Below are 22288 nucleotides of genomic sequence, written 5' to 3'. Positions count from 1 at the left end.
AATATTAAATTTATGAGAAAGCCTAATTTAAAATATTAAATTTACGAGAAAGTTTTGTCTGAACAAAATATTTACATAAAAGATTAAATCGACGGAAGCTACCAAATCGGTGATCTGCCCTTGTGTTTTGGAGAGAGCAGAGAAGAGAAGAGAGTGAAAATGAAGGTTGCTCCGATAGTGGTGTTCTTGTTCAAAGACGATGAGGGTTTCGCCGCCGCTATCTTACAAGCTCTCCACCCTAACACCTCATCCTCCTTCACCCGCCGGTGATTCTTCTTCTCTTTTTCTTCACTCAACTCAAGCTCATAATCATTATTCATTCATGAATTTTTGTGTTGTAGAGAGGAACCATTCGACCACTCCCTGGAGCCTTATGGAATCAAGCACGTCAAAGCATCTGGCAGCGTTTCGCACTTCGTTGATGAGCACGGCGCTTATATGGTCACCCTCCTCAACCGCCCTTTAACTCTTTTTTCTCGTGTTTTATCAGATATTGTAATATGATGGTAATTGATTTGTAAAGCACAAAAATTAGATGCCCTTTTGGATGAAATTGTGAAATGATAGTGAGTGGTTGCCAGATATATGTTAAATTTGGCTTTCTTGTTGAGTGGAGTGGCATTGAAGAGAGTGAATACAACTTTTGTTTGACTGCTGAGTCCTGGTGAGGCAACCTAAAAAGGTCTTAAGTCATTCTGACAATCCTTGAGCCTCTTACAAAGAGGGTAGGTTTTTATTTTCAAATGCTGGATCTGAAATTTTGGTATGGATAGAGGTGGTTGGTTGTTGAAGGTTGCAAATGAGTTCTGTGGTGGGTGGACTAGACTGTTCTTACTTCGATGTTAAATGAAATTAATGAATGGATTCCAATGCTTAGAAACAGCATATTGAGCGGATTCTCTCGATCAACATCTTTGTTTTTTCCTTTCTGAAAACAGAATTTATCAATCATAACTGATTTATTCTCCAGTCTAGTATCTTGTAGTTAATTTCACACTCCCTTGCTAGGATATGATTTTTCATATCTTTGTTCAAGGTGTTTCTATGATTACGTGTGATGTTTCAACTTAAACAATTGTGAATTCTAGTATTGTCTTTATATTGGATAAATTTTTCTGCTGAGGTTGGCTTTCTGAAAATTTTACGAGCTGCTGCTTGATTCTGTAAAGTTGGAGTTAATACTCTGAGCAATTAGATTACAATAATGGTAAACTTAAACCATACAAATTTATCTTCTGAGATGATTTGTTATTGGCATGCTTTAGAAATACATCTGATTTTGCTAGACTTTTCGTATTCAGGTCTCAATTGTGGCTATGGAGCATTATGAGCCACCAGTACTAGCTTGTGCTCTAAATGAGGTCCTCAATAAAATTACTGCTGATAAATCATCCCTGCCAACACTTTTGGTACCATTTTTGGTGGAATCTTCCAAGGTTAAAGGGCAAGTTAAATACCTAGGATCAGATGAAAGCAAACCTCTAATATTTGGTATACGGATTGGTCAAAATACAGACATAATGCAGGCATTACTCAACAAAACACAGGAGCTACCATCTTCGTTATGGATTCAACATGAAAATTTTGCATCTTTTCTTCACTTTGTTCGTGTAATGCAGTTGCCAACCTTTCTTCTAATTGGACAAACTAGTCAATATTTGGACACTAAATCCTCCAAACATCATGAGGTATTCATTTTCTTCATCACTTTTAAAGCATGCTTATTTTATATCTCTATAGAAAATTGTCTACTAATTTTGAGACTGGTTGGTCTCAATGGATTGCATATCATGTGGCTACCGTCCTGTAAACAGGGTTACAGGGGGACTGTTGGCTTAGTTATTCTATTTCTTCCTTGCAATAACCTAAAAAAGAAATTGTGTGGCATTCTTCATTTTTTATCATTCAATTCAATAAACTGGCGCCTCTTCAACAGCTAATTTATGTTTGTTTTTGCTAGATAATTCATGCTATAGGAGAAATTTTGGCTAGCGCTACAGGTCTGCAGTTTTCAGAAGAGAGAGTGGTATTGAATCCTAAGAAGAAATCAGGTGAAAGCAAAGAGCCATGGCGTGCATTATATGGTTGAAACATGGATCATTAACATACTGATTTGGAACATGTATTTTCATGGATCTGATTCGCAGAACCATTGATCTTATGTATCAACTATTTCCTTCAAAAGTTATTATAAATTCCCCCCATATTCTCTTTGCACCTTGTTGAAGTATCTTCGTATTATGTAAAGTGATGGATGTTATCATAACACGTAGCTGCTGTTCTTTGAGTATTTGTGGGTTTTATTTTCGTTCACCGTTTATGTTACATTGTGTACTTACTATCGCTTTGGTCCTATTACCTCTTTTGAAGAGAGGGCAAGATGAGAACAGCGATTTTTTAGATTTTTGTTTCTGTAATAGAAACACATTAAAGTCGAGGAGTTTCTAACTAAATGTCTACATTTTGTTAGCGATAAAACATTTCGGTATACGGAATAAATGATTCAAAAATGTTATTTTAACATCCTCTGTTTTTTTAAACATTTCAAACAAGTAGTTCTTGATTTTAACTATAATAATATGAATATGAGAATTAACAAAATTTATGTATAAAATATTATAACAATTATTACCTTGACAGTTATTAGTTAGTTACATGACTAACTGCAATTCTCAATATATCAAGTAATTATTCTTGAAGGACACGTTTCAATTATACTTTTGGAGAAAATTGACTAAAGTTCTTATAAGCAGAGATGACACAGGACCCACCAATTTCTAAAAAAGTACTCTTCTAAAAATGCAATATTGGGATGTTCTTATATTCTGTTTTTGTCTATTTTACAGAGGTAGTTGAGAAAATGATATTACACATGAGGCAGTTATGATACTAGTACTGTGTAATGTACTGTCAAAACAAGGTTATCTTAGTAATGATAGCGTGCAACTGCTAACTACATTCATAAGATAACACAAGAAATGACGTTTTGCATGCCTTTGTTTGACGAGTTCTCCAATCTCATGTTTAGATTCCCAGTAACTAATATCAAGATAATCCCTCCAACCAGAATGACATTCTTTTTGACCGGATTCAAGCTTCTGCGTCGAGCCAGTGATTGTTAACCTGAAAGATTCCATCAATAACTATCAGTCATGCAGATGAACAGATAGAACCAACTATTAACAAACTGATTTAGCGAAGTTTAAACTTACGATCTAATAATTAATAACTAAAGTAGAACTAACTACCGCAAAGAAATTACACACACCTAAAGTAGCTGAACCAAAGAAATAGTAACTTGATAATGGAGTTCTTGATCAAACAAAGTTCAAGAATAGCGTGTAAAATACCTAAAGTGAGACCACAAAACGTAAATGACCAAATCGTTATACGGAACGCCATGCAACATAAAGCAGAAGCTAATCCGAGGGAAGAAACCTATGATAATACGTGGAGATTCATTCATTGGGACTAAAACATTTGTAGGGCTTAAATTTTCTGAAAGAAAAAAAAAAGAAGAACGAGAAAGAAAAGAAAAACCTAGTTCCTGCCTCGATGGCGGCCACCGCGACCATGGCCTCTTCGTCTACGACTTCCACGACCTCTTTCAGCAGTAGAACACTCAGGGGAGCAAGATGGTTCGTCATCTTGAGTTGAAGGGCCTCCTCCACCGTCAACATGGCGATATTCACTTGTATATTTCTCTTCTAAGACTAAACACCAGGTTTCAATATTACTAACTGCGATAGGAGTGAGACCCTCAAACATTCGCGCCATTTTGACGACCGAGTCAAACTCCCTTGGCAATCCTGCCAAGACCGCTTCAACGTGATCTTCTTCAGACACAGGATTACCTGTTTCAGCCAAAGAATCAACAATGCTTTGGATCTTGCCAACGTACTCAGACACAGACAAATTTCCTTTCCTTATTGTCCCCAGCTCTGACCTAAGTTGCCAAACCCTCACCGCCAAATGAGAATGGAAGAGTTCTTTCACCGTTTCCCAAACCTGCCACGAGTATTGGCATCCGGCCATCAAAGAAGCAAGGTCTTTGCGCATAGACGATAACAACCACGTGCGCAATATCTGATCTTGAACAAACCATCGCCGGAACTTTTCGCTTTCGTTGTTCTGCGTGCGATCGCTCTCGCTTGCGTACGGTTCAGGATCGAAGATCTTCTCCACGAACTCTAGCAGATTGCGCGCTTTCAAGACAGCTTCAACTTTCTCATTCCATTCAAGATAATTCATGCCGTTCAGCTTAATTGGTATTTCGTCGGTAATAGTTAGGTCGTCGGATATTGATAGAGATGACATCGCTGACGTTGCGGCCGAAGCCAACGTGGACGACGCCGCCGATGCCGCGGACAATGATGTCGTTGCGGATGCCGAAGTCGAGGTGGACACGGTAGTCGTAGTGACTGTTGACGCCGACGGCGAACTGGCCGATGGCGAACTGTCCGACGGCACCGATGCCGACGGCAGCGACGTCACCGGTGGTGATGTTGAGAATGGCACCGGTTGCGATACGGAAAACGAATTGGGTGGCGATGGTGTTGATGCGGACGCATTGCGGGTAGACGACGATGACGTTGGGTGGCCTGGCGATGACGTAGGGTGGCGAGAAGATGACGTAGGGTGGCCAGAAGATGACGTAGGGTGGCCAGAAGATGACGTAGGGGGGCATGACGATGTGGAGGGGGACTTTCTAGAGGAAGCCGCAGAGCCTTTTTTTCTACTGCCTTGTTTCTTTGGCGCCATTTAAGTGTAGAGAAGAGGATTCAATATTGGAATGTACTTTTTATTTTAAATGTGATTCAGCTTTATATTTATGCTAATAACACAAATCACAATTTTAATTCGAATATCCACAAGAAAATCTTAAAAAAAAAAAAAAAAAGAAGTTATACCGTATGAGTATAACTTACTTTTTTCGCAAAAAGTATTACACAAAAATAGATAATTAGGGACAGAAAAAATATTTACTTATCTTTAAAGTCAGCAAGTATCATTATTTTAATTATTCTTTTTGATGCTGTAATTCAATTCACGTAATAATTTATTTATTAAATTTTATTTAGATGGTTTTTATTTATACATTTAACAAAATCTAATTAACTTTAAAATAGAATTATAGACTAGAGAAATATTAATTATTTAATACCAACTTAAAATTTTATTTTGTATATTTATATTTTTGTAGTAAAATGGGCTTGAATTTGTGATTTGTCAATTTTTTATTTATTTTTCTTTTAACTTTTAAGTTTTATATATATATATATATATATATATATATATATATATATATATATATATATATATATATATATATATATATTACAAATATATTTAATTATATACATATTTTTTAGATTTTAATTCATTAATTAATGCATATTGCATAAACTAAAATAATTATTACATTTTCATATTAAATTATTCTATTATAACTAATAATAAAAATATAAAGTTAATTTGTATGTGTTAATTTAAACTACAATAATATTGTATATTTGTATTTTTAAAATAATATAATTTAGACAAATTCATCTATTATCACATATGAAAAGTGGCTACCTTCAACATGTTATTACTTTCAAAATTATATGCTAATATATACTATTAAATGTTTTAACTACTTTACATATCTCTCCCTTTTTCAAGGAGATACCATTCTGAAATTTTTGTTTAGAGGTATTAGGTAAAAGACCAACTTAATCTCTTTTAAACCTTTTTTAAAGTACCTTTATTAGAAAAATTCGCTTAACCATTTTCGCTCAACGAAATTACGTAGAATAAGATTTTGAAAGTTTTTGCTACATGTTCGTTTAACTTTTCCAAATTTGATCAGACATCGTTGAGACGTCCCTTACCAATTAATTGATAATTTGATTTTCTTTAATTATTATTTGATAGATGACTACATTATACTTGAGTTTTGATAAAATAAAAATATATTCAATAAGTTTATAAATATGTCTTCTACCTTTGTTTAACATAATTACTTTAATTGTTATTGGAGCAGTCATAAGTGTTGAGAAATATGTCCCTTTAAAGTTTATATGATTATTAAAAAATCAACACATAATATTTTAGCTAATACACGAAAGTATGCCGTATGATTCTTTTATCTATCGCAAACATAACTTAAAAACATCTTATTTTGAATAAAACTCCCTCGTTTAAATTCTCAAGTTACATCCCACGACAATAATTAAATCTTTATTTATTATAACTTTCATCATTTTATAATAATAATAATAATAATATTTATTATTATTATTATATTTGACACCAAAACAAATAATATATAAATAAAAATAAATAAATAAGAGCAATGCATAACTGAAGATAAATATGATTAAATAAATAAGATTAGTGAAATAAATATGACTAAATAAATCAAACTAATGTATAATTCAAGATAAATATAAATAAATAAATAAGACAAGTGGAGATAAATATAGATAAAATAGAACGAATATGTAGTTAGAAGTAAACAAAAATTAAAATGAGATTAAAGACATCTTACTTAATATAAATATATATAAATAATTATAAATAAATAATAAATGTCTCGTTTCCTAGTGATGATACACTCAATCTGAATTTAAACATTTTAAAGATTATCTCTCTGTTCTCATTGCACTGATTTAATCTATCTCTTCTTACGTCTGTTTTTTTTCATTCACCTCACTTACCTATTTATAAGAGTTATTGTAATAATTAATTTAGTCAAAGTTTCAATAAATTCCTTTAAACATATTCCAATTACATTAGTTTCTCACTTTTCATTCCATATTTTTCTATAAAGTGATTCTCAGATGGGATAAGGTCTGCAGCTTCCCATGTGCAACCTTATCTCACTTTCTTCCTTTATTTTATTTTATTTTTAACAAGCTATTACTTAATTATTATTATAACATTTTAATGGATTGTTTAGTCAGTTCTTCGTATAATATACATAGTAATATATAACATATACAATTATCTTATTCTATTATTTTATAAAAAAAGTTTAAATCTATAATATATATAATTCTCCATTGAATAAAACTAATTTTGGCATTGCACCCAAATTGTCTCTAGAGGAAATCTGCTCAACACTTTGAAACATGATAAGAGAATTTTCCATTGAACAAATTTACAGTGATGAGAATGGATAACAAAATAGAGAGTTAACAGAGAAGAAAAGTTCTTTACACTTATAAAGGCACAAAAGTTAGCAGGTAGAAGCCCTCTATTCCTATTCTACAATTGATCTTACATTCAAGTTGACTCTGTCAAGAATAATATTATTGTATCCTTTAGACCATGACTCTAATTGTTAGTGTTTGCCCTAATTGTTGGATATTGATAGAGATGTGATTGCGTAGGTTGCGCTCGACGTGTATGTGGACGACACCCGTGACGTGGACGATGATGTCGTTACAGACATGGATGACAAATTTGATATCGACACGGATGTCAGAGTGACTGTTGACGCCAATATTGGTGAATTGAGCGACCACACCGATGCACCGATGCCGACGACAACAACGTTATCAGTTGCGATAAGGAGTACGAACTGGGTGGCAATGTGGACGCATTGTGGTGGGAAGACGACGATGACGTGGGGTGGCATGACGATTGAGAGGGGGACTTTCTAGACAATTAGGATCTTGAGTCAAATATAAATAATAAAAATTAAAAACAAAATATAAACTAATTTAAAATAAAATCTATCTAATTTATTTTTATATTATATCAATAAAATAAAATAATATTATATTTAAATAAATGAAAAATCAAAATTATTTATTTTTTTTTTATTTTTATTAATATTAAATTAAATATTATTAAATCTAAAACTAATAAAAGATTCAAACAAAATTATTAATAAACCCTAATTTAAGTTTATCCCAAAAATATAAGTATAGAGAAGAGGATTTAATATTGAAGTGTAGTTTCTATTTTGAATGTGAATTAGCTTTGTAATTATGGTAATAACATAAATCACAATTTCAATTTTATCCGCGAGAAAATCTTAAAAAAGAAAACAAAATTTATACAATATAAACTAACTTACTTTCTTTATCAAAAATATTACACGAAAATATATATGATAATTAGGGATAGGAAAAAATATTTACATATCTTTAAAGTTTGCTAACATCATTATTTTAAAGATTAAATATATTTTTAGTTTCTTAATTTTAAGTGAAAATTAGAATTAGTATCAAATTTTGAATTAATTTAATCTCCTATCTTTAAAACTGCATGAATTTAATAATTTAACTAAATTTTATTAATTTTATTTAGTATTTCAAATGTGTTTCTTAGTCAACATTGAATAAAAAATGTATCAAATATCATTTTTATGTAAGCAATTCTTTAATTTTCAATTGAATGAAAATTACACACAGGATGTTGAATTTTCATGATACTCACTATTTTTTCCTATACAGTAAAGAAGAACTAACCTGGATCCATTGTGCACTTCTTCCTGTCTTTTTCCTGTCAATTGTTCTCTCTCTCTGACTCCACTTTAATGTCTTCTGGATGATATAGAAGTTGTAGGAGGTTTTCTTTTCTCTGTCAGGTTTCTCTTCTTTTCAAAGAACGTTACGTTCTTTCTATCTTTTCAATAACTTAACGTGTCCTCTTTTATGATATTTTAATTAACTTTAATAAAATACCAAAATACCGTTTTAGAGTGAGAAGAGAGGGATTAATTTTAATAACTCTAAAATAACCCCAATAACTTTAATAGCTTATATTCTAATAATCATCACATTAGAATCCTTACATCAAAGTTATACTTTAAATTACATGAACCAATGTAAATTATTAATATAATTTAACATTTTAAAGTTAAAATAAATGTGTTTAAAACGTCAAATAATCTAACAAAATTTAGTTAAAAGAACTAAATCTATACATTAAAAAGTTGAAAAACTAAATTTGGTCAAAGTTTTGAGAAAGAATTATTTCCAATTTTCACCTAAGAATCAAAAACATATTTAACTCTTATTTTTTTTTTATCAAGTAGGCCCAAATATCCTAATTCAATTCACGTAATAATTTATTTGTTAAATTTTATTTAGATTGGTTTTGTTTAAACATTTAACAAAATCTAATTAACTTTAAAATAAAATTATAGACGAGATAAATATTAATTATTTAATACCTACTTAAAATTTTATTTTGTATATTTATATTTTTATAGTAAAATGAGCTTGAATTTGTGATTTGTCAATTTTTTTATTTTTCTTGTAACTCTTTACGTTATATATATATATATATAATAAATATATTTAATTATATAAATAATTTTAATTTTTTAATTCATTAATTATATATTGGATAAACTAAAATAATTATTACATTTGTATCTTAAATTATTTTATTACAGTTAATAGTAAAAAATTGTTTTGCAAGTATTAATTATTTAAGTTATACAATAAAATTGTATATTTCCATCCTTAAAATAATATAATTTAAACAAATTAATCTTTTAAATTAGTCAACCTATACATGGTTTTAAATTGGGCTTGAGTGGGTCCAATTAAAATTCTACATCCCCCCTAACATCTACCTACAACCCGTTGAGGGAACCCAGGTACAAGCCTTTTTATTCCTACTCTACAATTGATCTTACATTCAAGGTGACTCATGTAAAGAATAGCTTGGGTAAGTTCACGTATGAGTGTCGCAAATTCGTGTAGCCTATGCTTGAAAGAGGTTTTTTCATTAAACTGGCAAATTTTAAGTATAAATTATCGATCTAGACAAAAAAATTTAAATTAAAAAAATAGACAAGTCGGGAAGGTTCATATGACTTTAAATGAAGAAATCGTGTCCTTCCTACACGACTTCATTTTGATACTGTAGTCAGAGATGAAGTCCTGCATCCAAAAAACGACTTTAGGACATGATAATCGATTACCAAGTATTGTAATCGATTACCACACCTTTTTTCATAAAAAAAAAAATACAAAAAAATTGAAGTTGTGCACCCGACACACATCTTTATTTTTTTAAATTTTAATTTTTTTAATTAAAATCATTTATAATTTGTTAAAAATGTTTTTAAATGTATTTAAAATAATTAAAATTATATCTAATTAATAATTAAAGTTTTTAATATTATTAAATAAATAAATTTCATGATTTTAATTATTTTTGTAATTAAATTAAATTTCTTATAAAATAATTTCAATTAAATAATTTATAACTACAATTATGTCACTACAAAAATAACCTATTTTACTAGAGGTTTGTTTCTAGGGTTTTATAAACCCTTACTACTTTCCGCGGTTATAGTTAAAATCCGCAGTTAGATTTTGTATTTTATTTTTTAATAATTTTTTGACACTTTTAAAGCAACCCTAATTTTCATTTTGCTGCGCCTCAAGTTTTCGTTCGCACCTCAAGTCTTTGTTCGCCATTTCTTCTTTAGGACGTTCGCCTCGACTTCTCCTTTTTCTCTTCACAGGCTTCACATCTTGCTTTATCCAACCTTCTCGTCTTGAATTTTTCATCTTCACAACCTTCCCTTCCGTTTTCTTTGTTTCACTTTGCAATTCCTAATTTGATATACAAGCTTCTCTTTCTTTTTCGTTTTTGTTTCCTCCATTCTATCATTTTCTATCTTCGATTTGTTTCTATTTCAGTCGCCATTTTCATTTCCATAAATCATTGCATGTCTCTTTCTATGCATTATTGTGAACCGAAACAGCCGGTAGTTGAAGCAACCCCTTGTTTGGCTCCGCGAGTTTTCTAGAGTGGTGCCTCATCAATGGTAGTTCATTTTAATTTGTCTATTGAAGCATTAGCAAATAAGAATTCGTTACTAATAATTTCCAGAAAAATTCATTGTTGTTGTTTGTGCAAATTCTAGGGTATTCCCCTTTAATATCTTGGGAATTCAATCGGCAGAAGTATTCATGATTCACAATAATGCTAATATGAAAAGATTTATCCTCATCATTTTGAAACTTCTAATTCTTTTTTAGTTTATCTATCATCTACCTAATCTGTCATTTCTATGACTTTGAAGCATCATATATTATGCTAGTTAAAAGGATTCATTTTATTTTTTTGCATGTGTTGTTTGTGTGTTCAGTAGTAGATAGTGTGGTTGCAGCTGTTTGTGCTATATATCATAAAGACAAGATATTTCATTTACTCATCTTTGAATACACAGTTTGAACTCTTTTATCTTCCTTTCAATGTACTGCAATATGTGTTATTTTTTGTAGTGTATATCTCTGCATACCATTACAAACACTTCTTATGCAGATCCAAATTATGGTGTTATTGAATCCACAACTTTGAAGTTTAGACAAAGTTAGAATGAGTTTCTAGCTCAGTTGGCATAGTGCTTGTCAGACTTAAGGATTTAATTATATTATATGTGTTATGTGTGTTCTGTTAACCTACTTTTTTTCTTTTTTTTTTCTCATCAACTGTTTGATTTTCCAATAATATGTAACAGGAAGGATAAAAACTATATGCTTTAAAGCTTTTGCTGTTTTTGACTAACGTTTCACCTTGGTAGGTTGGGTCTGTTACTAGTATTTGTTGCACTTGTTTTCTTATAAGATGTGATTGGTGAGTTCCTTCCCATTTAAAGCTACTGTATTTATTTGAAGTTATTGTTTTTTGATATGATGTTTGTTTTCACCTTTGATGTAGCTTGCATTTTCTGTATTTGGTAAGAATACAGATCTTGATGTCTTGAACCATCCCATTCTTAATCTGGTTTACTATTTGGTAAGTCAACTTCTTGTATTTCTTTGTCAGGGAATAATGTTTAATTGTTGCATTAAATTTCTCTACTAAACCAATGACTAAAGAAAAAAGGGAAAATCCTAACCGGTGGGCACCAGCACCAGTTAAGGAGTAAAATAGAAACTTTTCACACAACATAAGATATAAATGTTAACGAGTGGCAACTTGTTAAAATGAGTAAACATCTTAACTAGTAATTATATGGATGCATTCTACTTTATACTCCTTGTTACTGACCCAATCAAATTTCTTACTTAGCAATCTCTTGTCTACAATTTGTATTATTTGTATACCATGTTTTATTCTTTGATAAATTACCTGCAGGAAAGTTATCCACATTGTTGGCCCAAAGTATGCAATTAAGTACCATAATGCTACAAAGAATGCTTTAAGTCATTGTATTTATATGGAGGCAAAGAACTATCCCCGAGAACTAGCTGCACATGGAGTTATAAGTGAGGTTTTATGTTGTCATGATTTTAGTTTATCAGTTTATTCCTTTTGATGTTGCAAGCTGATGCATGATTTATTAGGAAACCTCATGGGAATTTGAGAGCGAAATTACTTTTGGGAATTATTACTACATGATCATTGTTGTTTCATTTCTTCCTTACATAAAGTAAATGAAGCACTGATAATAATCTTGTAATTATGTAATATATTGTATATAGGGAAATATTATAGTATATAGAACAGAGTCCACACTTAAACCAATGATCTCAGAAAGGATTATGAGTAGCTTATAACAATCTTCATATTGTTGAATTCTCTTGTCTAGATAAACATCTGCAATTGGATGCTCAGTTGTGTTTACGAGGAAAGAAGAAAACATCAGGGAAAAGGATCACTGGTTTTCAGGTTGTTTACTTCTCTCACTCTTTCTCTCGTTTGGAATTTGCTTTTCTGGGACACCCTATACAAAATTATTGAAGGCTGATCATTAATCACATCATATATGATTAGTTTTTGCAGTTTTCACCAACTAACCCTAGGAAATTATTGGTTGCAATTGAAAGAAAGAATGCATGTAGCATCTCAAACTTTCATCTTAAATCTCACTCCATAGGTTAATCCATTTCTCATTTTCATTACTTCAACTTCAAAAGTGGATGAAGGAAAGCAGTGGTGGACAATGACAATCTGCAAGGACTGATTCCCAATCAATGATGGATGAGTGACGGGATCAACAGTGGTAGCTGAAAGCTAAGAGCTACAAAACTGTAGGGACTACACTAAATCCTCATCAATGATGGTTGAGTGACGGGATCAACAGTAGTAGTTGAAATCTACAAAACTGCAGGGACTACACCCATATATATGTGACTTGCAGTGTCTTGGAAACGTACTCCCCTTAGTGTGAACGGCAGAAATGTGGAATATCACAGTTGCTGGACCACTAAAACAAAACAAAATATTAAGCTACAATGCTGAAACAAAGGCATCAAAGATCCAAAGATATGTTGGAGGTCCAAAATTCTTTGCTGTACAACTCTTAAGTGGTGATACTTAGTAGTGTATCCCAAGAAGATCAGACTAAACTCTAGCCAAAGAAGAACTGACGCAGTTGCGTCTATTTGAGGCGGTAGCGACTGCAACGGCGGTTGACTACTATAAAACTGTAGGGACTAAATTGCCATCACTGATTGATGGGGCCTATAGTGGCTGGAAGCGACAAAACTACAGGGACTGCCATCACTAACTAACGAGGTGATGGGGCCTACAGTGGTTGGAAGCATACGGCGCTTGGACAGCGGCAGCGGCAAACGGCGCCTAGACAGCGGCAAACGGCGCCTAGACAGCGGCAAACGGCGCCTAGACAGCGGCAAACGGCGCCTAGACAGCGGCAAACGGCGCCTAGACAGCGGCAAACGGCGCCTAGACAGCGGCAAACGGCGCCTAGACAGCGGCAAACGGCGCCTAGACAGCGGCAAACGGTGCCGGACAGCGGCAAACGGTGCCGGACAGCGGCAAACGGTGCCGGACAGCGGCAAACGGTGCCGGACAGCGGCAAACGGTGTCGGACAGCGGCAAAACGGTGTCGGACAGCGGCAAAACGGTGTCGGACAGCGGCAGACGGCGCGGACAGCGGCGAAACGATGCCGGACAGCGGCAAAACAGTGTCGGACAGCGGTAGACGGTGCAGACAGCTGCAGACGGTGCATGCGAACGAGGCTTAGACGGCGACCACCAGGGTTAGGTCGCGCTTGAAGAGACGGTCCAGATCCACTGGACAACGGTTGAAACTGTGACGATCGCCGGCGAGACGGCGGCGCGTGATAGATACGCACCCGAGACTGGCTGAAGGAAGGCGGCGTGTGGAGGCGCGTGGAGAGGAGTCTGGTCTTCACTCCGGCGGTGTTCGCTGTCGCTCGAGGAGACGCTTCAGATCTGCTGGTCATCGGGCGAAACTGTGACGGCGGCCGGCGACGATGGGGGACTGGCCGGAAAGAAGCGCTGAGTGGCGGCGCGTGACTGAGAAGTGACTCTCGAAACCGACATGGTTGGCCGTCGCTCGAAGGGACGGTCCAGATCCGCAGGTCACCCATCGAAACTGTGACGGTGGCGGCGGCAGCGGCGACGGCGGCGGAAAGTTGCGGCGACAACGATAGCAGCGACGGCAGCGAAAAGCGGCGATGGTCGGCGACTAGCTGCACTGAGAAGAAGAGAAAATGGACTGCTGACTGAAATTTTAGGGGCTGCCGGCGGCCATGACGGCCGGCCGCCGGCAGACAGCAGAGACGCGGAAGAAGATCAGCGAGTACCATGTTGAATATAGTGAAAAACTATATTTGAGATTAATCTCCCTTGTATTAAATATACACATAGGGTTCTCTATTTATAATAGAAGAAATATGAGCTAAGCCCAAAATACAAATGAGAAATAATAACAAACTAACTAAAAGATAAAAGATATAATATATCTAGCATTTCCCTTTGTCTTGTTTTTTTCTTTTCTGAAAGAAGCTAAGGGTAGTTTGTTTCCTGTTCTTTGGTAACACAAATTTTTGTTTTCAGGTGATCAGCTGCAAGCAGAAAGTAGACCAATATATTGTGCCTATCCTGATTTATGGACATTTTGGTCTTTCATGGAAAGTTAAAGTTGGTGCAAGAAATATTTTAAAAAGGCACTTCTGCTTTCTGAAATATATTTCAAATTGCATAGGTTATTTGAGTGTATACTTTATTATACAACATCCATTTAAATTCCTCAAATGATGATTACACAGTAAAGCTTGGGGGCATCATGACATTTTTCCTTAAGTATAGTATTTGTTGCTCTGTTTTCTTGATAGAGTTTTCTAGCAGTTGCCCATATGATTTTTTAACTGAATTTATTTAAATGAGTCAAATTGATTTCGAAACGTCATTTGCTCTTTACAGGCAAGATATTAAATGCATTCCAGCGACTGGTGTATTATCAGGTGCTGTTTTTTCTTTTCTGGCTGCATGATTATTTCAATCATAAATCATGGTTTATAAATAAGTAATTTGTCTAGGAATTTGATTTCATTTTAGTAGGTGCCAAAATTTCTTCCAATCAGTTTGACGACTTCTCTGTCTTTGTTGTCGAGAAGGATGATACCAGAGAATTAAACGTATCACAAAATATTTAATTGAAATAATAAAAAAAGTGACAACATCCATAGAGAATAGAAAAAAAGGAGAGGCAAAGGTGTAGCATGGAGGAGATACATAGCTCAAAAAATGATGATAGGGTGGTATTATGGATCAAATCAATACCTGGGAAGACTTCTATAATTATGCCAAACAATGTATTTTAAATTAAAGCTTTATGGTCACAAACATATCCACAAGTCTTCTATGTTTCTTCTACTTTCACAACGTGTCAATAAAAAGTTGAATGCTTAATATCTATTGTAAGTTTTCACATTTAATAAACTAGAAAATCACATGTAAGGTCAGTTAAATTTGATAGTGAAATTTTGAAGTTGATAATTAATTGCAAAAGTAAGTCAGAATAAAATATATAAAGTACTACTGGTAGACACAGAATTCAAAGAAATCCACTCATGTGTGATTAAAATATTGGATAATTTATCATGTGAATAATGTTTTAAATATTTTTAAAACCCTACAACTTTTTTTTGTCAAATAGCTTTGATTACCTTAACTTAATTAAACTAAATTTGTTATATATGTAAGCAAATTTTTCATTTGAGTATTGTATCCTTTATAGTATAGATGCACTATATTTCTACATGAATGAGTGAAAAAATAGTCATTTAAGATATTCTATTATAATATCGTAATCGTGTGGAAAATGGGAATGTGGTAAGAGTAAATGGGTGGTAAAGTGGATAGATGGATATGATGATTTTATCCGTCAAAAGTAGGTGATTTTCAAGATAATATTCGTATCTTAGTTCCATCAAATGTAAAAGCTTCAAGCTTCAAGGTCTAAACTAGTTATGTTTTCACTGTCATAATTGCAGGTTCCTTTGTCTTTGCCATCATGGCCAAAGTTGCATGCAACAAAAAAACCTTAAGATGATGCTCTACATGAATGAATATTTTCTCGGGTTTGGGAAACACGGGATGAACTGATACATATGAGAAATTAGGAAGAAGTCTTTCTGGGTTTTCTTCCGAACCAAATGGAACTGAGGCAATTAGCTTAAAGGAGTTTGAGGGGAGTGGATGACTTAAGAGACCTTTAAAAAATTAGACATTGTTTCTTTTTTAGTAATGTAATGAACATCTTAGTCATATTTTTAATATTTTAATTTAGTATTGAATATTTTTATTTTTAATATATCAACAATTAGTTGTATGAACATGTTAATATGTTAAACAATTTGAACAATATAGTTTATTCTATATATAGTATGTAGTTTTAGTTCATATTATTTTATTCTATGTTTGGTTAATAAAACTAATTTTATTTCAGTCTCATTTTATTATAGTCAAAAACTAAAAAAAAAAAATATGTACACATTTCCGACGGCTTTCTGGAAAACCCCCGCTACTTCCGGTGGTTTTTCCAAATCTCCCGCTAGTTCCGGCGGTTTTTTCAAAACCCCTGCTAGTTTCGGCGGTTTTTTCAAAACCCCATCTATTTCCGGTGGTTTCAGCAAAACCCCACTAGTTTCGGTGGTTTTTCAAACCCCCCTAATTCCGACGGTTTTTCAAAAGCCGTCAATAATTACTTAGCGACGCAGTCTTTCCCAGCAGTTTTTCTAACCGCGGGTAACGTATTTTTCGGGAGTTAAAATCGCCGGAAACGGAAAAAATAACCCCTGATAAAAATCTAAATATTTGTAGTGTGTTAGTTATCTAATTAAAAATTCAAAAAAAATCATATTTCTATTCTTTTGCATTTTTATTATTATAGTATATTTTTTTAGAAATTATAATTAATTAATAACAATTTTTTCATTATAAACTATTTAAATTAATAAAAATATTAAATATAAATTATTTAAATTAATTAAAAAACAAAATAAATAAAATTGTAGGGGTTGACGACTTCTTGAAGTCGTGCACCCCCACACACTTTTATTTTTTCAATTTTTTTTATTTAAAATGATTTATAATTTATAAATAATGTATTTAAATGTATATAAATATTTAAAATTATATATAATTAATAATTAAATTTTTTTAATATTATTAAATAAATAAATTTTATGGTTTTAATTATTTTTGTAATTCAATTAATTTTTTTTATAAAATGATTTTAATTAAATAATTTATAACTATTATTATTGTAACTATGTAATTAAAAATTGAAAAAAAAATATATTTCATTCTAATTTTTTTTAATATAATAAATTTACTTAAACAATTATTTATTTTAAAAAAAGTTATTATAATGAAATAAAATAAATTTATGGATTTTTATTTATTATAATGAAATTATTTTATAAGAAATTACAATAATTGTAGTTATAAATTATTTTAAGTAATGATTAACTTTTAAGGTGTTGATTTTCTTAACTTTAATTGTTATATTATGCGTACTCGAGTCTGTTACATTGTTTTATTTTATATGTTATTTGAAATATATGTTCATTTGCGGATACTCATAAATTTTGCTAATTCTCTAAACAGTAGTGTTTGGATACAATTTCAATTTGGATGTTATTTAGGTTTTGAAATTGTTTTTATTTGTAATAATTGCTGTTATTTCTTTTACTTTGTAGTTATAGTAGTTTGATTGTTATTTTGAGGTGGATTAGCTCATATTGCTTATTGTAATGTTTTAATGTCATTGTTATTTTGAAGTGGATTTTAGGATTGTGAGATTCCAGGTTTAGACTTTCTTTGTGAAAAATAAGGTAAATATTTCAAAAATATTTAATTAATGTAAGACTTTCAAATAATTAGTGTAAGATAATATAAATTTGCAAATGATTTCAAGAAAAAAAGTATATGTATATGAGGTTTATATATGTTGTAGTCCCTGCATAAAACTATTTTTGTGTGATTATATTATCTAATAATTTTGTTTGAGAATTGCAATCTCGACAAATCACTAGTGCAGAAACGGCTTTTCACGTCACCCAATAAACGTCCGTCCCACGAATCCCCAACGTATATATGTGACCGGTGGCATTATAGTAAATAAGTGGACCTCTAGACGTCCGTCCGTGGTCGAACCGGACGTTTATAACATTATAGACGTCCGTCACAAGCGGACGGACGTTTTAAAGGCTGCCTTGTCAATCCTTGAACGTCCGTCGTGGGTCGAGCTGGACGTTTATAGTATTATAGACGTCCGTCCCAGGGGCACGGACGTTTTATAGGCTAACGTTTTCAATCTCTGAACGTCCGTCCTGAGGTGAGCGGACGTCCGTCCTCACAGGGTCATCCTCTGAACGTCCGTCCTGGGTCGAGCTGGACGTTTATAATATTGGCTTCAGTCCTGGAACGTCCGTTCTGAGGTGAGCGGACGTCCGTGCGCGTGGTGAATACGTTCATTAACCTCGAACGTCCGTCCTGGGAGAGCCCGAACGTCCGTCCTCAGAACGGACGTTCAGAGGACTGACAGGGTCATCCTCTGAACGTCCGTCCTGGGTCGAGCTGGACGTTTATAATATTGGCTTCAGTCTTGGAACGTCCGTCCTGGGAGAGCCCGAACGTCCGTCCTCAGAACGGACGTTCAGAGGACTGACAGAGCTGCTGGGGTACTAATTGATTTAAGTGCACTGAACGTCCGTCCTGAGGGGCACGGACGTCTATAATATTATAGACGTCCGCGCCCCCTCAGGACGGACGTCTATAATATTATAGACGTCCGCGCCCCCTCAGGACGGACGTTCAGAGGAGATAAAGTAATTATTACCCCACCCACTCGTCAGTGCACTGAACGTCCGTCCTGATGGGCACGGACGTCTATAATATTATAGACGTCCGCGCCCCCTCAGGACGGACGTTCAGTGCACTGACAGAGTGGGTTGGGTAATAATTACTTAAGTCCGCTGAACGTCCGTCCTGAGGGGGCGCGGACGTCTATAATATTATAGACGTCCGTGCCCCTCAGGACGGACGTTCAGTGCACTGACGAGTGGGTGGGGTAATAATTACTTTATCTCCTCTGAACGTCCGTCCTCTGGGGCGCGGACGTCTATAATATTATAGACGTCCGCGCCCCTGATAACGGACGTTCAGTGCACTGACATGGGTAATTGAATCGTTTAGGTTTTCATCAGAATTTTAGACGTCCGTCTTGGGACGGACGTTGATAACATTATAGACGTCCGAGCCATGTTAACGGACGTTTAAAGCCCCGCGAAATTCAATTTTAAATTCATTACAACGTCCTATTAGTGGCGGGCCGGACGTCTATAATATTATAGACGTCCGTGCCCACGTGGCCCGGACGTCTATGTTCATTAAAATGGAAAGCGCGAACCGTGACCATTCACTGTTCGTCTTCTTCCCCGCGAACGCGAGCTGCTGCTGCTGCGCCGTTGACATTTCCAGGTTGGTTTTCTCACTTTTGGACCGTTTAAAATTACATTTAATCCGATTACATTGCTCTGTGATGACATGTCTTTGATTTGAACCGATTAAAAATGGTTTTGGGTCCGTTTTTTTGCAGACTCTTGCGTGTTCTTGGGCGGCTTCCTTGAGTCTTTTTGGACTGCGTGTTGGGCCGTATACTCCTCCACTTCCCTCCTTCTCATTTGGAATCTACTTTTCAGGTTAGCTTGTTGGTTGAAAATTTTGTGTATGCATGTATGTGGTATGGACGTTTTTGACTGTAAAATGTGTATTAGTTATGTTATTGTGTTAAACGATTAAGAAATGTGTATTAGTGTATGGACGTTTTTTACTGTTAAATTTTGTGTATGCATGTATGTGTTATTGTGTAAAATGTGTATTAGTTATTGTCATACATTGAGTGCCACTTAGTTCCCGTTTGAAATTTAAGACAAACGATTAATGTTTTAATCGTTTGTGTTAAATTTTGAATTGTCCGATTGGACAGTTTGAGAAAATTAATTTTCATAATTTGCAATACCATGTCAATTGGAGTTTAAGGATAAGATTGATGAAATTTCGGTTCAGTACTTGTGTTGTTCTCCGGATGCATATTTGATTGTGGTCATCGTTGACTACTCTCATTTCGTGTATTTTGGAGACCAATGCGAAATGCTGCCGAAATTGTATCAATTTTATGACGTAGACTTCAATGCACGTGGCTGAGCAAATTATGAAAATTAATTTTTTTGAATGGGTAGGGCCTAACCTTGTGAGAGTTAAAACACTTGAACTGATGATTTTACGAACATAGTATGGATCGAAGATGGATGAACGAACGTCGCATGAGTGAAGAATATGACAAGGGTGTTTCGCAGTTCTTGCAATACGTTGAACAAAATGCTAAGTCTGTCAACGGGACATATTTTTGTCCTTGTGTGCGTTGTCTTAATCAAATACGCCAAGACTTAGGCAATGTGCGTGACCATCTATTCATGTACGGCATAATGAGGACTTATACCGTTTGGACTTGGCATGGAGAAGTACTTGAGCAGCCTACCACGTCACGAGGAACAAATTATGTGGAAGAATGGATGAGTGACCATTTAGAGGACATGATACGTGATGTCGGTGAAGATAATTTTGGAAGGGCTAATTTGTATGATACTCTTATTAATGATTCAGAGCAACCGTTGTTCCCAGGATGCTCAAACTTTACACGCTTGTCTTCAACTTTAAAGTTGTTTAGTTTAAAAGCAAGGAATGGATGGACCGATAAAAGTTTCACCGAGTTGTTGGAGTTGTTGAAGGAGATGCTTCCAGAAAATAATACTCTACCTATTCGTAATTACGAGGCCAAAAAATTTTTATGTCCAATGGGTCTTGAATATCAAAAGATACATGCTTGTCCTAATGATTGTGTTTTGTACACAAAGGAGTTTGCTTCGTTAAACTATTGTCCAACATGTGGTTTATCCCGTTTTAAAAAGAAATATGACAGAGTCACTGGTAATGAAGGTAATGATGGTGCACCTGCTAAGGTGATGTGGTATTTGCCTATAATACCTAGGTTCAAACGTATGTTCTCTGTTAAAGAAGATGCAAAGAACCTTAAATGGCACTCTGACGAAAGAAAGTGCGATAATCTTCTTCGACACCCTGCTGATTCTCCACAATGGAAAAATATTGATGACAAATTCCCTGAATTTGGTGCAGATCCAAGAAACTTAAGGCTTGCACTTGCAACTGATGGTATGAATCCTTATGGAAACTTAAGTAGCAAACACAGTTCGTGGCCAGTTATGTTGATGATTTACAATCTTTCTCCTTCGTTGTGCATGAAGAGAAAATATGTGATGTTGACCATGATGATATCGGGTCCTAGACAACCTGGAAATGACATTGATGTTTACTTAGCACCTTTAATTGATGATTTGAAATTGTTGTGGGAAGAAGGCATCGACGTGTTTGATTCACATGTTCAGGAACAGTTCCGTTTGCGTGCAATGTTGTTTTGCACTATAAATGATTTCCCAGCATATGGAAACTTGAGCGGTTATAGTGTTAAAGGTCATTTTGCATGTCCCATATGTGAAGAAAACACTAGTTACCTTCAGTTGAAGCATGGTCAGAAGACAGTATATGTGAAGAACCTCTTATGGCAAGATGTTCAGGTATGTTTAGACTTCATGCAATTTGTGATATACTTATCTGTTAACTTTTCTCTTGGTAACAAGTTTTTTGTTTTAAACAGCAACATTTTGATATTCCAAACACATTGCAAATCAGAAGGAAAGTGTTATCGCATATAGCGATAAGATTTAGGGATTTCAAGACAAGGCTGACACGACTATATGTCTTTGGAGATAGACAACATGAAAATCCATCTCAGCATTATACCTTCACAGAGGAGGATTGGATGCAGTTTCGTGCATCTAGAGAGTCTGAAGAATGGAAGGTATGTTTCTTAAGATCATCTTTCATTGAGTTTTTATGATTTTAGACTTACTTATATACATGGTTTCACAGGATAAAAGGTTAGCCGCCCAAGAAAGACAAAGGCTAA

The 22288-nt window shown here is 34.1% G+C and overlaps 4 protein-coding genes across 7 annotated transcripts; 3 read left to right on the top strand and 1 right to left on the bottom strand.

Moving 5' to 3' along the window:
- Nucleotides 1-94: 94 nt before the first annotated feature.
- Nucleotides 95-2290, top strand: LOC148203314 (uncharacterized). The gene is made up of 4 exons (XM_088106493.1): nt 95-266; nt 342-441; nt 1302-1688; nt 1961-2290. Exons 1-4 carry the CDS (start codon nt 160-162, stop codon nt 2087-2089), a joined length of 723 nt encoding a protein of 240 aa, XP_087962619.1. The 5' UTR covers nt 95-159; the 3' UTR covers nt 2090-2290.
- A 1065-nt stretch (nt 2291-3355) lies between these two features.
- On the bottom strand, nt 3356-4805 carry LOC124828764 (uncharacterized). The gene has a single exon (XM_088105667.1). It carries the CDS (start codon nt 4759-4761, stop codon nt 3541-3543), a length of 1221 nt encoding a protein of 406 aa, XP_087961793.1. The 5' UTR covers nt 4762-4805; the 3' UTR covers nt 3356-3540.
- A 5568-nt stretch (nt 4806-10373) lies between these two features.
- Nucleotides 10374-16638, top strand: LOC148203313 (uncharacterized). 4 transcript variants are annotated; one of them, XM_088106363.1, is made up of 8 exons: nt 10374-10783; nt 11543-11595; nt 11680-11757; nt 12100-12230; nt 12554-12633; nt 14791-14938; nt 15157-15197; nt 16230-16638. In XM_088106363.1, the coding sequence occupies exons 4-8, from the start codon at nt 12182-12184 to the stop codon at nt 16281-16283; spliced, it is 372 nt and encodes a 123-aa protein (XP_087962489.1). In that variant the 5' UTR covers nt 10374-10783; nt 11543-11595; nt 11680-11757; nt 12100-12181; the 3' UTR covers nt 16284-16638. The 4 variants fall into 4 exon arrangements, 3 of the variants coding, with proteins under 3 accessions (XP_087962489.1, XP_087962491.1, XP_087962490.1); XR_015784189.1 differs by having other exon boundaries at nt 10374-11595; nt 12100-12235; nt 14791-14900; XM_088106365.1 differs by having other exon boundaries at nt 10374-11595; nt 14791-14900.
- Nucleotides 16639-19704: 3066 nt separating this feature from the next.
- Nucleotides 19705-22034, top strand: LOC148203312 (uncharacterized). The gene has a single exon (XM_088107583.1). It carries the CDS (start codon nt 20538-20540, stop codon nt 22032-22034), a length of 1497 nt encoding a protein of 498 aa, XP_087963709.1. The 5' UTR covers nt 19705-20537.
- Nucleotides 22035-22288: the final 254 nt, after the last annotated feature.

This window comes from Vigna umbellata, chromosome 2 (genome assembly GCF_029865625.1).
Source record: "Vigna umbellata cultivar VRB3 chromosome 2, Vumbellata_1.0, whole genome shotgun sequence".
NCBI classification, from domain to species: Eukaryota; Viridiplantae; Streptophyta; class Magnoliopsida; order Fabales; family Fabaceae; genus Vigna; species Vigna umbellata.
This window is presented reverse-complemented; position numbering and strand designations above follow the sequence as displayed.

Bases quoted from the DNA above. Each gene is read 5' to 3' on its own strand.
- LOC148203312 (XM_088107583.1), top strand. From the start codon at position 20,538: ATGGATCGAAGATGGATGAACGAACGTCGCATGAGTGAAGAATATGAC.
- LOC124828764 (XM_088105667.1), bottom strand. From the start codon at position 4,761: ATGGCGCCAAAGAAACAAGGCAGTAGAAAAAAAGGCTCTGCGGCTTCC.
- LOC148203314 (XM_088106493.1), top strand. From the start codon at position 160: ATGAAGGTTGCTCCGATAGTGGTGTTCTTGTTCAAAGACGATGAGGGT. The intron at 267-341 runs GTGATTCTTCTT...TTTGTGTTGTAG, and splicing joins TCATCCTCCTTCACCCGCCG to AGAGGAACCATTCGACCACT. The intron at 442-1,301 runs GTCACCCTCCTC...TTTCGTATTCAG, and splicing joins ATGAGCACGGCGCTTATATG to GTCTCAATTGTGGCTATGGA.
- LOC148203313 (XM_088106363.1), top strand. From the start codon at position 12,182: ATGGAGGCAAAGAACTATCCCCGAGAACTAGCTGCACATGGAGTTATA. The intron at 12,231-12,553 runs GTGAGGTTTTAT...TCTCTTGTCTAG, and splicing joins AGCTGCACATGGAGTTATAA to ATAAACATCTGCAATTGGAT. The intron at 12,634-14,790 runs GTTGTTTACTTC...TTTTGTTTTCAG, and splicing joins AAAGGATCACTGGTTTTCAG to GTGATCAGCTGCAAGCAGAA.